The following is a 16,507-nucleotide window of genomic DNA, read 5'->3' on the forward strand; positions in this document are numbered from 1 at the left end:
GCCATGCTGTGTGTAGCTCAGACTGTATAAAAATAAGGCGTAGCCACGGTGTTTCTGATTTCAGTAACAGGTGTGTTTACAGTATTTGTGTGCTCTGAAAGACATCACAGCGCAGATATAAAGTCACACGACTGACGGACTGTTAGCCTACCATGCTAATCCTACGTAAACATATGGATGAGACTGTATGTTTACAGACATCCGCAGATGGAAACAGATGGAAGAGCCTGGACAAGGTCACAGCCACATACAGCTGCTGACGCATGACTGCCTGTTGGCCTCTTGTAATTTTCTTCAACATCATTGATGTGAGCACTTACAATGCCTTTGTAATATGGAATGAAATAAACAAGGACTGGAACAGTGGAAAACGGAGTTGAAGGAGGATTTTCCTGGAGCAGCTGGGTTATGCAGGTGAAATCTCATATGAAGAGAAAATGGTGCCTTCCAAGAGCATCAACAGCTGCTGCAACTGTTGTGAAGGACATTCAAACAGAAACACACACTACAGCTCCTCCAGTGGTTCAAACTGCAGGCAGGAAACGTGACAGGTACCAGATCTGTCCCAGCAGAAATCAATCAATCAATCAATTTTTATTTATATAGCGCCAAATCACAACAAAAGTCATCTCAGGGCACTATTCACATAGAGCAGGTCGAGACCGTACTCTTTAATTTACAGAGACCCAACAATTCCCCCATGAGCAAGCACTTGGCCTTGTTGGTAAGGAAACTTAAACTTAAAAACTCCCCTTAAACCGGTAGAAACCTCAGGTTGAACCGGTTGGGTTGAGAGAGAGAAAGAAAGAGGGGGAAGGGAGAGGGGGAGGGGAAGGGGGGTGGGGGGGCGGAATAACAATAATCTTAACAATAACAATAACATTAGCAATAGCAGTAGCAATAGCCAGGGAAGGATGCCAACAGGATTGCGAAGGACCCTAGGTTGCAGGCCGAGACCAGTAACACCTGTGTGAAATGCAATAGAGTATGTGTGTGCGTGTGTGCAACATACACACACATACTTTCTGTACATTATGTTCACAGTAGATGCAGCTGGAATTAACCCTCTGGGGGCTTGTAGGAAAATAATATGCTGTTCATACTCTGTCTATCCTGTTTGAACTCTGTCAAACTCATTTTGGTGACTACATAACTTTGTTTTTTACTATCTCACACATACTTATTTACATACACTTACAGTAGCATAGAACAACACGTTCTTTGTAAATAAATGACTATTATGTGTTCTTTACTGATGTTCTGATGATGATGATCTGTTTTACAAATAAAATCCTTCTAAATGTTTGAAATTGTGTTTGTTTCTCCTGGGGTAAAATTGACCCCAAACATAATACATGTTACTATCCTTGATAACAAAAATGAATGGGAACGAACTGAGACTGAGACCGGTAAATGTACTGAGGAGCTAATGAGGGAATAGGGAACAGGTGAGTGGGAAGGACGAGCACGTAGGAGGTGACTGGCTGGGGAAAACACTGAGCACAGGGCAGGGCTAATTAGGCTTGATGCAGGGCAGGAGGGGAAGCAGAGGTCAGTCAATGAGATTTTACGGTGATTTGTATATTTTTCCATAGTCGCATAATAGGTATTTTGGATGTATATGGGGGGCTGGGATTATATTTTATTTAAAGGGCTATTTAGGTAGTCAACAAAGACATATAAAGTACCTGACACATAAACTTGGGTAACAATTTTAATTATAATTATTTTCTGGAGGTTTAAATTGCTTGGATCAAATTGACCCCAAGGATAAAAGATGTTAGTAAATTTGAAGATAACAGGAGCGTTCATACCACTTTGTGAAATATGAAAGCAAAAGCTTCTGTGGAATTTAATTTATTCTGGTCTTGGATAAGCGCTATAGTAGTTAAACTGGTTTTTACACCATTTGTTTTCATGCTATTGTCCCTCTTCCATTCACAACAAGTTAAGTCCACATTAAGGATCAAAAACAGACTGCAGTGTAAATGAGGCCTAAGTATCTCATTAGCTCATTTTTCTCTCATAAATACCAGAATAATTAAAGCCAAGCATGAAGTCAATTCATTCACCACCAAATTATAGTAGCTTTGGTGTGAGCACAAGACTTCAAAGATCTGAGATTCATTATGTTTGTGCCAGTATGTGTACAGAATGTCTTGACACAATAAGTTACGTATTGCATGAATCTACACCACTCACATCTTATTCACACTAGCTCCTATGAGTGGCCTGACCCCTTGTGGCCTGCTGGACTTCACTGACTTGAAAACAACCACCAAGTGCTAATAGGGAAAATATAATAGTCCCAATAGATGCATGCCACAGTGAGTTTACACCTTGGAAAAATTTTTCTAATAGTTTGTCTACCTTATTTACAAAGAAAAATGTTACATCTTAATATGTAATGCTATCAAACACCACCACTTATTACAGTTTAAAAAGTGAATCAACACCTCTCTGATACAGTGTCAACAACGATTGAAAATGTAAAGTTTCCCCAATATGAAAGAAGAATCCCTGAAAATACCGTTAATTTCTCCTTAATTTACCCCAGAAAATATATAATTTTAGATTAAGGCATTAAGTATGGTAAGAGATGTCTTAATTTGTTTATTAATTTGAAAAGGCCCAAACTCCTTAAACACCTGAATTTGAAAATCCCTTAATTTACTTTTTAAGTACCGTTTAAGGGTACATAATCCCTTAATTAATTCAGTCCTTTTTAAGGGGTTTTTTAAGGGGCAAAAAAACCCAACTTAAAATGGACCAATACATCGATACATAATTTTCCCTTTAATTAGAAAATTAAGGCATTTTAATGTATAATCCATTAAAAATTATCCACATTTATTTAAATCCATTAATGAATCAATTAATTATCTCCCTAAAACTAATTAATAAATACCTTAATTCCATCATTATTTATGGATAAATTAATAGAATATTAAGGTAAAAAACTAAGGTATTCAGTTTCATAGTGTTCCCAAAAGTAATATTTATTACAGGACTGTTGAATTGGATTGCATCACTCCAAAATACATGGCTTTAAATTTTCTGGTCATAGTTAGTTGGCCTGTATTTGTTCTTGCTTGTAGTTTGCAAAAGAGAATAGATGAGCTCACCTGACGCCTCTACCAGACACACTGCTATGATGCAACAATCTCAAGTCTTCACCTGTAAGACTGCCAAAGACTGAGAGAGCCAGACTGCATGATGAAGGATACACAGCCACAGCCACCGTGGCTTCTCTGCTGAGCTGTTACATAGCCTATGTTTGTTACATAATTATCCAATAATGGTGCTGTGTATTATACAGGGTATATATGGTGTATATAGAGTAGAACATGAATTTAAGCCCAGTTATAAGTTGTGAAGAGATCAAGTCCAGTCTGCATACCATCCTTTGTCCCTCTATGGTCAGTTCAACATCATAATGTAGTCAGGAATTCAGCTTGTCAAGAAAGTTAAGTACAATTGTTAATTGTAAAAAAAAAGATTAAAAAACATAATCATTTTAAATATGATTGATTAAGAAAATATTTATATAGGTGCTTAGTTTCAGGCTTCATTCCGCCTTCTGTTTTATGTTTTCTCTGCTCCTCCTGTTGCCATTTTCCAAGACGAAAGCCTCCAATTTGGTTGAGAGAGAATAAACAGGCAACTTCCACATTCACCATTAGTACAAGGAGTACTTCTTAACACTTAATCTAAGACAGATCCACTAGAGGGAGCAATGAGTTGTGATTTGGAACTTTTTTTCCCCCACTCATCTTCTTTGTCTTTCATGCAACTGGCTACACCTTAGCCTAAAGCCATAACTTCACAAGCAAATTGCCTCTCAAACAGACTGTAGAGTCAATTGTAAGGTCTTTGTAACTTCAAAGGAGCTTCATTCATGTAGAATGTATTCAGTATCATTTATTATATGTTCACCTAGTATATTTAAGGGTTTTTATTAACTTATTTATTTGCTTTCAGTTGTTTGTTTTGGGCAAGTACAAAATAAGCCATTTTAATTTTGGTAAATCCTTGTTAATTTTAGGTAAAATAAAAGGAAATGTCTAATCAGTGTTGCACTACATCCCACAGATAAAGAAGAAAGAACTAGGGCATTTTAAAATAGGTTTTAATATGCAAAATTTGTTCCCTTAAAGCCATAAAAACGCATGGTAGAAAAATAAACCATTAGCAGTCAGAATGGTTAATAAAGTATTCCTTGTGTGAATATTACAGAGATATTTATTATGTCAGGGGACTTTATCCTCCAGCACACCATATGCTCCCCAGAGGTAGACTATCTATCATGTCAAACAAGAGAAAAAGTTAAAGTTGACATAATCAGGAGCCCCATGACCTTTCCACAGAAGAACAGGTCTGTGAGCTGGCGCGCAGAGAGACTCCCCCTCACTAAAAGCCCCTCCCCCCACACGCCCACAGAGATACAGACAGTATACCTGATAGACTTGACAACACTGGGTGTCTCCAAACACTGCTTGGCTTGAAGAGCAAGTTGGTGTAGTCACTGTGGATCATTGAGACCGGCTGATCATCATCAGCAAAGCTAAGACAGACAACTCATCGACCTGAAAGAGCACACAACGGAAGAGTCAACATGAGCAGGTAAGAATGTAACTTGCTCTTCAATTAAAGAAGATCAAGGATTAAAATGTCAATTAATGTTTGGATGGACTGCATGGCATTACAGGCAACTGAAACCAAAACCTTTTCTTGGTGATAGAAATGATAAGACTCGTATGACCTGGTCACATTCCTTACATGTTTTGGTGTAATGTATTTAAACTGACATTAGATGTATTTAACAACTGCACTTGAGTCATTGTGCTGCTCTTTGTCTCTGTTGAGTGCAGTACGGACACATTCTCCTGGATTTAATTTGAACAATCTTAATTTGTAACTCATTTATCATCAGTATCATTAACTTTATTCAGTGAACACAAGAATGTGATCAGCATTTAAAATGAAAACAATAAAGTGAAGGAATTTAGTACATGTTTAAATGTGTTTTGTTGTGTGCAAAACTGCTTAGAAGTCAACTTTAAACCCCCACTTTGGAGCATTTTCTGCTCATTAACTCTGCCTGTCTGCGCCTAAAGCAAAGCATGCTCTTTGAAAAATTTAAAGACCTGTCTGTTTTTTTATGCTCCTCTACATGTAAAAAACATTTTCTTTGTGCTATTTATCACCATGACTGTTACATGTGCTGATTGAGACCATTGAAACCTATTTAAAGTCATCTACTTATGTGTAATTATGTGAAGCATTTAAACTTAATGTGTTGAGATATTTTATTCAAATCAACACCTCCCACTACTGACAGGTCAAGTTTCTTCCCACCACACCTCATTTCCATTCAACTGACTTTACTTCATTGGGGTAATCCACTCAATACCAATACTTCTGTCCAGGGATTATTGAGCACATACATTAAAAACAAACAGTAAAACATTTAAAACATATCAAACACCAGTAACAACCCATACAGTCTGTCAATCAACTTGTCTCCGGACTTCAGTTCACATTTGTAAGCCTGTTCACAGACCAGTTTGTTCCTTTTAGACATGTCTAACAGTTGTCAGATAGTTCAGCAACAAGTAGGCACACTTATACACACCCTTTTGCACACATTCAAGAGGATCTTCAAAGTTACATGTTACCTTTTTGATGTGACTAACCTGATGTGCCAGATGGTTTGTTACACAGAACCATCTGAGAAGTTGTTCTTGGAAGGTGTTTGGAAAAGGGCAGACACTTCAATGGCCAAAGCGCAAAACCTCCTATCTGAAGAATTTTCTGATTGTCATATTTCACTTTGGATGATGAGAACAAGCTCATATTCACTCATATTCACTCATATTCAGTCTGTCTGCAAGATAATCCCACCCTTCATTGTGACAGAAAGGTCACCTGATGAAAACCTCCAATCAGGTTCGCTGGAAACATGTTGAGGCACAACACCTATTTGCATCAGCACCAGACCTAGCTGAATTCTGACCCTAGTATACTACAATGTAGTAACTATTACATTTACTACACTGGCCCATCTTGGCCCAGCTGTGCAAAGGTGAGAAAGGAGTCAGGATTTTAACTTGTCTCTCAGCTCTCTTTTTACACTGCTGATATAACCATTGCAGTCACTTTTAATGTGAATAGCTGTGCGCAATACTATGAATACCCTCCAAAAGAGACTGTCTAAAAATATGTGCCACCATCACCGCATTAAACAATATCACATTGGGTAGGTTTTCTTGGTAAAAAAAAAACAGCTGATGAGCACATTTCACTAATTGTCCTTACACCACATTTTCAATAAAGGTGGACTGAAACATTTAAAAGTTTCAAACAAAATGGTAGGTCATAATTTAATGCATTCTTTGAATTTTAGAAAGATGCCTCAAAAGGACAATTCACTTCAAGAATTTAAATGTGAAGCTCTCAAGATTGTAATGTGAATTTCTTGTCAGTCAGATAATCATGCTAGAAACTAGAGCCAAATATTTTAAACCTGCAGTGAGGAACTTTTACATATAAATGATTATGTTACATTCAAGCCCTTGCCAAACAAGTTCACACAATGCCGATTAAGTCTATCAGGTAAATCTCTTTGTATTTCACAGTACACTGGATATTTTAATCTGGTGTTGGGTTTGACATTCCTGCGCTGGCTGGGTGAATTCATACTGTGCATGCTCTATGGGCAGAGCACACTCACTAGAGATTTCCACTGGCTGAGTCGGCTAACCTCCAGTTAGCTTTCTGCTAATTTGAATGGGGCTAAAATAATGTAATTGTGCAGCTCTTATAAACCCAAAGGATCAAATTCTGATAGTGAAATGAATCATTTCGTGGGGGTTGTGTGATGCTCGCAACAATTTATCTATAGTTTTCTACTTTACGGAGTAGGCTTTGTCAGAGCCTATGATATAAGCACATCAACAGTGTTTTTGTAATTACGCTAACTGCCAGAAGAGGGAGACAAAAAAGTCCCACACCCCAGCTTTAACAGTAAGTTAGGTGGTGCAACACCCAGGCACAATGCCATGAGGTGCAGAAGATTAAAGGACTTGCATCAGCTGTTTAGAGCAAAGCTGTCTGTAAAGAATACAATGTTATTTCAGAGAGGAACTGTGACTCATCTGGATACGATTATGGTGCATTCCAAAACTTATAGCTTTTTTCCTCCTCTCTCTAATCACTGAATACCACAAAGTAAAATGGAGAAAACATGGGAAGAAATTGAGAAGAACGAAAGGAAGTAGAGCGCAATGAGTCCAGCATTAAACTAGAAAACACTCAGAGACTTTATTGTCAGCATGATTTATCTGATTAATCTACTTCTCATTAGTTGTCCAAACATGTTTCATCACATCAAGACATTTAATGAACAACTCCTGGAAAGATTAAACTTTAATGGATATTTTTTGAAGAACATTTTGCAGTTTTGGAAGCTGTTTCACTTCATCTATATTTTACATCTTAAATTATCGTTTAACTGGTATTAAATTAGTAGAGAATACAAGTAAAAAAGCCAACCAGGAAAAACATTTTCTGGGATTTGACATTGTGACCTGTGCTAAAAAGGTGCTGTTTGGTGGAGTAACTATTGGAAAATTCTTCATGTTTAAAATGTTTAACATTTTTTCTTCTATACAACAATCATTACTCTGCCACAGTTGTGATATAACTATTTGCATCTGATGCTTATTGAGGGAGCATGTACTGTTCATTTAGAGCATGACAATTTAATTCATAAATCGGTTAAAAAAAGAAGGGAGCAGTTGGGTGCAAAAAAGTGAGAATTTATTTATGCTTAATATGTAAAAAGTCACTTAATCAACACGGAAGAACACAGAAAACACCTGGATTAACAGCTACTATGGATTACGGTTTGATTTCTGTCCAAACACCAAACACTTATGAAATTGTTCCACGCAAAAGAACATTTTCTTTTGTATCCCAAAAAGTTTTTTCCTTGACATGTATTAACCAGTAACCATCTCACTATATTCAACACGACATCTCCTTCATGTCAGGCATTCTGTGTAATTATTGCAGTTTTATTCTGAGGGTTTTCATGCATGTGACTTAAATTTTGACAGAGAAACTCAGTCAGAGACACCGCCGTTCATGACACTCTGTAGAAAGAGACATTTTTTTTCCCCCAAAAACATCTGGGGCCAGATGCATACGCGATGCATACACACAAAAACCATGCATACGCTATTTCCCACACATAAACTGATATTTATAAAAGCAGAATGTGCGCACCTCACGCATTCTTCAGACCAGACGTACACATGTTTTTCTAAAGCGATCTGAGGGTGATGTGATAAGGTGGTGATTAAACAGCATAAGGTGAGAGACAGAATCTTTCAGTAAAACCTTGTTTAGGTTGATAACCAGCTGCACTGATTGTGTGATGTTTGATTGCGTTTACACAGAGATTTGTCAAATGCCAATCAAAGACGCCATTTATCAAGGTAACATTGACTAATCACTTTGTGTGATTGATGTTATCATTCTTTTAATTTACACAGGAGTCAACATATTTTATCCTTAGTTGTGACATATCTTGTAAATCGGTTTAGATATGAGCACTGCAAACTATGATTACACTTCTGAGATATCACTGCTGATGATGGTTTTCAGGTCCATGTGATGAATTAATTATATGGACGCTATAAAGAGCCGCATGGCTTTATGAATCTGATGAAAAGCATGCGTATGCATATTTCTGGCTTTGTGCGTACACACAGTTTTAGTCATGAAACTACACAGAGTTTTATGCATTTGGCCCCTGGTGCATGATATTCTGCTAGTTCTCATATTGACTCAGATGAGCATCGCTTCGTAAAGTTAACAAAAAGGTTGCAGTTTGTCTACTGAGTATCAGAATTTCACTTTTGAGCTCGGTTTTCCATAACAAATGAATGTGGTGGAGCTTTACTGTCATGACTTACTTAATCTATGTGGTTACAGGTTGTGCAATCACAGTTGTAAAGATGGACTTCAAACTCTGAATCAGCATGGGGCTCTCCATTCTGTCAAATGTCACAGAATGGGGGCAACAGAAAAGTTCACTACCGCTGGAGTTTGGTTTAGGACATATTTGACAGCCTTGCAGTTGGTTTGGTTTACCTTTGCTTTTTAGGCCAAAAGTCAGACACTCTGTTCTGTTCTTGAAATCATTGTTTGTTTGAGAACCAGAAAACCAGCCCAAAAATTATTGTGTTGACTTTTTTTTTCTTTCAAATAAATGTAGTGGAGTAGACAAGTACAATATCTCCCTTTGAAATGTAGTGGGATGGAAGTACTTTTTAATACATATTTTATTTATTTTCAAAATGCACACACACATTAACATAAAAAAGAAAATACACACACAAAAAAAAAACAAACAAACAAAAAATCATGACAGTACCTAAATCAAGAATCACAGCCATGTGACAACATTAACATACATTATAAGACTAGTATGGACTTGGACTTGAGTATTTCCATTTTTGCAACTTTATACTCCACTCAAGTTCCTCAAAATTGAGTAAATGTAAATACCTAAAGGTTATTGTTCAAAATGGACATCATTTTGAGGTTCCTAAAAACTAAAAAATTAATAATCGAACATTAGACAAGTTAAATCTTATTATTCATATTGTTATTTTAACACTTACTGTGGCAATCCTATAACCTGATTCATTGCTTGAGATAAAATGTGTATTTGAGGATATAATCATGTGATTATAAACTTTCCCTCTTTGCAGATGTCTAATTAGCCAGGCGGAGGTGAAAGGCTTCATTGAGAGGTGTATGATAGCTGTGGGCACCAAGCAGAATCATGCTAACAGCCTGGCCGAGGTGCTGGTGGAGGGAGACCACAGGGGCCACTACAGCCATGGACTGAACAGGATGGGTGAGTGGGATGCTTAAATTTACCATTGCACCTGCATGTTTAATTTAAAGGTTGAAAATAGCACAGTTGTGGTGGTAAAGAAGAAAAAACAACTGTGACTTATAAGCTAATAAGCCAAATGTAACTATATTTTCATTCATTTTATGTGTAAGGCAGAAATTTACAGTAAAAATTAGGTAGGTAGTGTAAAAACAATATATTAAAACACTCAGCTTCTCCACTTATTTACTCATCAGGTAGCCTTTAACTCCTTAACTGGGATGTTTTTGTGTCTTTAAATATGATTTTGTTTGTGATGTTGTCTCCTTACTTTTCGACAGACATGTATGTGAAAGACATCAAATCAGGAATCTGTGCCAAGGACGGTGAGCCAGAGATAGAGAAGGAGAGTGCAGCCACAGCGTTTGTGGATGGGAAGAACCTCCTGGGCCCTGTGGTGGGAAACTTCTGCATGAACCTGGCCATAAAGAAAGCCAAAGAGGTCGGCATAGGCTGGGTGGTGGCACACGGTGAGTCCCATTTTCTCCAAACACGAAAAGGAGAAGTTAAAGGCTGATGCAGTGACACAGGCCTTTGGGACCTCGATATACTGAAATGTACGAATATCTACTGTTCTGTCTGTCAAATGCAACATCGTAGTGCAGCATCTTAGGCACAACAGGTCTTATTTTGACAGAGGAAATTATTTTCACATTTTGATGCAGTGTGGAAAAAATGTGCTGATTGGCCTGATGGGTATGCCAGAGTTAAAATGTGCCTGTAACTGCTGCACCACTCACCTTATTTCATGTGTTTTGGTGTCTTACTGTAAAGATAATAAACATGTTATTACTCTGTTCACAGTAACATGTTCAGGCGTGAGAGACATGTCTGTATTTGATTGGACTGAATGTTCAGCATTCAAAAGGGGGATTATTTTCACTGTTGAGAGATTAGTAGAGTGTCCGGCTCATATAACAGGCAGTTAAGCATGAGAGGAGAGAAACCACAAACTGCTGTAGGCCAAACTGATGAATCCAGAAACAGTCAGTGAGTTGGACTTGAATCAATATAATTTACTCAAGGAGCAAAAAGTATCTTTATTAGGTTTTGTCCCTCATGAGTTAATCAAAGGGAACATTTTACTTTACTGTAGTGGCTAAAAACTGCAAGCGGTAAACAAATCTTGACAAATAAAACAATGAAAGCACAGCCATTGCTATAAAACCATTAAATGTTTGTTGTCCTTTTCTATTTTAGGATCCAACCACTATGGTATTGCTGGATACTATGCAATGCAAGCTCTGAAGGAAAACATGATCGTAAGTGAAAAGTTGAGATTGTCTATTCCTCCACCAGTTTGTGTTATTTTGTTTCAGTTGAGTTCTTTTCAGATATGGGAAAGCTATAATAATCATCTGTTTTAATTTATATGATTTATATGATAATACCAAATGGCTTTCTTATTCTTTTCTGATCTGATCCACAACAGGGCATGTCATTTACCAACACGTCCCCACTGGTGGTCCCCACACGTGGTAAAGAGGTGAGAAAATGATTTAAAATAAATGCTTCTATCAAGTTATAACTTTAATCTGACAATCCACCGTAATATAAGATTTAGTCGTCCAATGCATGTTAAAATACTGAATGACTTCTTATGTACCCAGAATGTTTCCTAAAACCAGTAAAGAAGAATCTTGCATTTGAAAATGGGTCCTGTTCTAATACTGTGCACCTGTTTCCAGTGCACTTTGGGCACTAACCCTCTCAGTGTGGCAGCTCCTGCTAAAGATGGAGACAGCTTTGTCCTGGACATGGCCACATCAGCAGCAGCGCTTGGAAAGGTAAGAACAGATTTATTGTGATAAATCATCAGGCATTCCTTACATGCAGAACAGAAATCCCTCAATGCCAACAGACATTACCTGCACTAATGGAGTTGGTTCTGGTTGGTTTATTTTAAGTTTTTAAGTTTGTCTATGTGATAGCCAAATATCTAAAATGTTAATAACACCATCAAACTTTATGTGTCAATCAGCAAAAAAAGGAAGAGGTAAATTGTGTGTGATTGCACTGGAAAGCCCAAAAATGTATTTTAAAGTTGGACGTAACTGCCCAACCAGCTTTCCTGAAACTACTGTAGGTGTAGTTGCATAAGCATAATCCTAGTGGCAGCTGAATCAGTGTGGAGTTGAAAGCCCTACAGCATGATGATTATCATCTACTGAAATACTTAAATCAAGTCTAGTATTTCGGCAGGTGTATCGTATATCCTGCTGCAGATATAGTCATGAAAAGATTTGCATTACTGAATAAAAAACAAGTTAGTAATGGGATGTAGAGGAAATTCTTCTTTGGTAAAAGATCCATATATTTTGGTGAGCAGCATTGTAAGACTAATTGCTCATTGTTTAATGTGTACAGGTGGAGCTCCATGAGCGCCGTGGAGACGACATCCCCGAGGGATGGGGCTGCGACGCCCAGGGCAAGATCAGCACAGACCCCAAGAGAGTCCTGAGTGGAGGAGGACTGGTGCCAATTGGCGGCAGTGAAGCTACAGGTCGGAAGTGAGCTAAAACTGCTGACAGCAGTCAGCTTAGGGATCCTGTCAGTTTTATCAGCATATTGTGGCAATATAAAGAAGTTGTCCTGCTTTTTGTTTGACATTTTAGACATTCAGCCTACACTCAAATATCATGTGTTAAAATACTCCTCCTGGTGTACTCTGTCCTCACATACAATATGTGTAACAATCAAGGATTTGTGCAGTGTGTAGTCCAAATTCTGCTCTGACTGGCTGATTGTCAGTCTATTATGTGCAGCATCTACAGTTAAAAAAGGACTCATAATATTTCATACTGTTTTTCTGACTCAAACTATTAATCTGTGCTTTCATTTAATGCTTTCATTTACTCAAAAAACAATTACAAATTAAAAGTTCTCGGCCAGACCCATATCAGGAGTGACTTTTTGCCAGAAGAACATATTTCAACTGAGTTTGCTCCTAAATTTTTTTCCCTTTCCGTTTTATTAATGTGTGTACTTAGTTTAGTTAGTGCACAGATTTCCACAACTTTGTTTTTTTCATGATATGACCAAAGTGGAGCTCAGTAGGGACATGTAGAATTGAAAGGAGGGATTCAGGGAGGGGCTAAATATAGTTTTTTGTGGAGTGATGTTTTTTACAGTAACAGTTGGAGACAGAAATTGTCATATATGTTTGTTTTGCATTCAGCCTCTCACTACATGAAACAACTGAATTGAATTTAGGTCTTGTTATGTCTTTGTTGGTTCTTTCAGGAGGGTACAAAGGCTACGGTCTGGGAATGATGGTAGAGGTGTTCTGTGGTATCCTGGCCGGTGCCCAGTACAGCAAACACATCCGCACATGGAAAGTAACTGATCGTGTTGCCAACCTGGTATGTTTTTTTTGGCTTGTGTGAGGACATCCTAACCCCATTTCAAAAGATGTGTGTCCTTACGGTTGCTCCTCTACTGACTAAGTAGCTATTCAAATAATGCAATACTTTGGGCATTATTACATAACTAAGCAGCAGGATGATCAATAAAACATTCCAAACAATGGTATTACACTTGTCTTGAGTAGATTCATTAGTTTATAAGATCCATTTACCAGACTGTGATGATTAGTAGACCTGAAACAAAGCAGATATTATCTAAACACAAAGAGCAACGTTTGACATGTTAAAACAGCCTTTGACAGCCATTTATCTCGAATAGAAGCACAATTAATGAATCTGATGTAGGCCATGTAATGTTACGTCACCTCATGACTCTCTTTGCTGTCTGCATTGGATCAGTTCACAGTGAAGTCGTCACCTGGCTGTATTGTGTTTACAGGGTCAGTGTTTCGTGGCAATAAACCCAGAGAACTTTGCTCCCGGGTTCAACAACAGGATGTCAGACCTGCTGTCCATCCAGAGAGGGTTGGACCCTGTGAGTAGATCCTGCTGCTGCAATGAGACGCTGCGAATCTCCTCTGTTGTTGAATACAGTTGCATAAGTAGGATAGACATATTGAGGATATAATATAAATGGAAATTACAAAAACTTTAAGTCTAAAAATCAGCCCAGCAATGTAGTGCTTACTGTAGTGTAGCGTGCAAGTATGATAACATCTGCTAGTTAGCACTGAATGCAAAGTGCAGCTGAGACTGTTGGGAATGTCATTAGTTTTGCAGATATTTGGCCATAAACCAAAGTATTGAACAAATTGAAATTTTACCTGATGATGGCACTGGAGAATTGTTAAAGTTCATCCTGGGGAAACATGAGTGTGTCACCACATTTCATGTTGTTGAGACATTTTACTCAAAACCAAAAATGTCAACCTCATGGTTGCACTGGAGAATAAGTCAGGAAACCACCAAAGTCAGTAGGACTATGAATGTCTGTAAACAATTTCATGGCAGTCCATCCAAAAGTTGTTGAGATATCTCAGTCTGGGCCACCCATTTTCATGATTTAAAATGAAAACAAACAAAACCCTTTAACCCATTCAAAGTTCAGTGCTAGTTATTTGCTTTGATGAATGAGGTTGTTTCTCTGCCATAGGCCGACCCTGGTTTTCCTGTTTTGGCTGCTGGAGATCCAGAAAGGATGAACATGGAGAAATGTGAGAAGATGGGCGGGATCCCCTATCACCTCAATGTTGTCAACTACATGGTAAGAGCGGGAAATAAAAGACAGGAGTGCTAAGAGCATGAAACATTGTCAGTTAGTCTAGAGAATTTTACTGACTGATGCTCTCCTGTACAGTGAAAGGAATATACTGGCTATTATTATAGATGTGGATATCAAATGTGGATAACAGATCATTTGCCTTACCAAGTTTTTTCTTTTTTCAGAACGAATGTGCTAAGAAAATTGGTGTCAGCCCTCTTCTACCATGTGACAAGCTCATCTCCAATTAGACTGCCCAATGAAGATCTTTGGAAATTTAACACTTCTTCTCCTCTTGAAGTTAACATTGAGCAACCTATGAATGCACATCATATAAGCTAACAGTCATTTTTTATTGATTTTAACCAAACATGCCTGGTATTTTAATACGTATAGTTTGAATAAAAAACACTTTAACACTTTCTTAAAATTTGTGACGACAAAGATGAAAAATATCAAATATTTTTCCTTTTGAAGGGACTCCTTAAAACAAGTTTTTAATTATATTTTTTGTGTCTTGATATGCTGTATCTACTGACATTAAAATGCATATTTAAATATGTCTTTAAGATGCTGTATTTCTGACAGCTAAATACGCACATTTTTTGTCTGAAGTTGTTGTGAGTTGTAGCCTTATGGCTGAATGTGAGAGGAGAGCTAAATGCACTGTGGTCTGTTGTCATTCCCTGTTACTGAGCCATTTTACTTTGCTCCGACTCTAATGCAGTGCAATTTTGTTACTGTACACTAATCGCTTCAGTGTGATATAGAATTTGTTTTAATGCTGAAAATCATTTTAAATTGATCTTAAGAATATTTTACTACTTTTATAAAGTTCAAGCCCTCTTTTTACTCTCAGGTAATTATAAAAACTAAATTCTTATGTGCCCTATTCAGAATAAAAGTCATATAAGAGAGACTTTGTTGGTCTGAATTTGTCCAATATCTCATGGATTTAAATTACACATGAATTATATTGCTATTTTTGTGCAGATCATATAACTATGTACTGAAAATCTCATCTACAAAAGAAGCGTCCTAAAACATTTCACCACCAGATGGCGATGTGAGCTGCAAAGTTTTAATTTAACACCTCTCCTTTCCTTTCTGGAAAACAGAAACATCACACATCGTCACATCATATCTAATCAATCAATCAATCAATCAATCAATCAATCAATCAATCTATCTATCTATCTATCTATCTATCTATCCTTATATATACATACAATTAAGTAGTAAGACATTTTAACGAATAAGTAGCTGCATATCAATATAATTATCACTATAATTTATATGTATATACCAATATATCTATATACCAATCTTGAAACAATAATTTATATACATATTCAATCTCCATGACCTAAGGAAAATCCAGATATTACAGCTTGCATGTATGAGATTTCACCACTAGATGGAGACATAGTATGAGTAAACTCCTGAGTTTACTTTTTATTAATGTTACACTCATTTAATTGATTCTCTGATGTTAGTATTGTTGAGGTAAATTTATCAAGGCGAAGTTAAGTTCACCTCATATCATTTTATTTCAAAATGTCTAAAAAGTGTTACAGTCACCAAGGAAAAAGGTCAAATATTGGATGTTATGCTGATATGTGAGCAGATGTTAACACACCACATGATTATTGAGAATTTAGGTTTTCTTTATTCCACAATGACCCCTGAAAGAGGAATATGGATATGATGGACACAGTTACACATGAAAAAAGAATGAAATAAAGTGGACAGTGACACTTGTTTCTCAGTAATTGGGAAATATAAGTAAAATAAAACATGTCCACTTTTCAAATTCATCAGTGTTTAGATTAATCCTGTAGTATTTAACTAATCAGTTTCTCTCACTGTCAACAAGAAGACAAATTAATATACAATTGTAATGATACTCCT

General features: G+C 37.1%; 1 protein-coding gene across 2 annotated transcripts; it reads left to right on the plus strand.

Annotated features, from left to right (window-relative positions):
- The first annotated feature begins 1,503 nt into the window (after positions 1 to 1,503).
- LOC121897669 (uncharacterized oxidoreductase YjmC-like) lies at positions 1,504 to 15,451 on the plus strand. Of its 2 annotated transcripts, XM_042412326.1 has the most exons (12): positions 1,504 to 1,551; positions 4,441 to 4,623; positions 9,783 to 9,931; positions 10,252 to 10,440; positions 11,171 to 11,232; positions 11,403 to 11,456; positions 11,659 to 11,757; positions 12,338 to 12,473; positions 13,214 to 13,332; positions 13,775 to 13,870; positions 14,489 to 14,599; positions 14,782 to 15,451. In XM_042412326.1, the coding sequence occupies exons 2-12, from the start codon at positions 4,616 to 4,618 to the stop codon at positions 14,845 to 14,847; spliced, it is 1,089 nt and encodes a 362-aa protein (XP_042268260.1). In that variant the 5' UTR covers positions 1,504 to 1,551; positions 4,441 to 4,615; the 3' UTR covers positions 14,848 to 15,451. The 2 variants fall into 2 exon arrangements, with proteins under 2 accessions (XP_042268260.1, XP_042268261.1); XM_042412327.1 differs by lacking the exons at positions 1,504 to 1,551; positions 4,441 to 4,623 and adding an exon at positions 8,333 to 8,376.
- Positions 15,452 to 16,507: the final 1,056 nt, after the last annotated feature.

The sequence above is a fragment of the Thunnus maccoyii genome, chromosome 5, assembly GCF_910596095.1.
Source record: "Thunnus maccoyii chromosome 5, fThuMac1.1, whole genome shotgun sequence".
Classification (NCBI taxonomy): Eukaryota; Metazoa; Chordata; class Actinopteri; order Scombriformes; family Scombridae; genus Thunnus; species Thunnus maccoyii.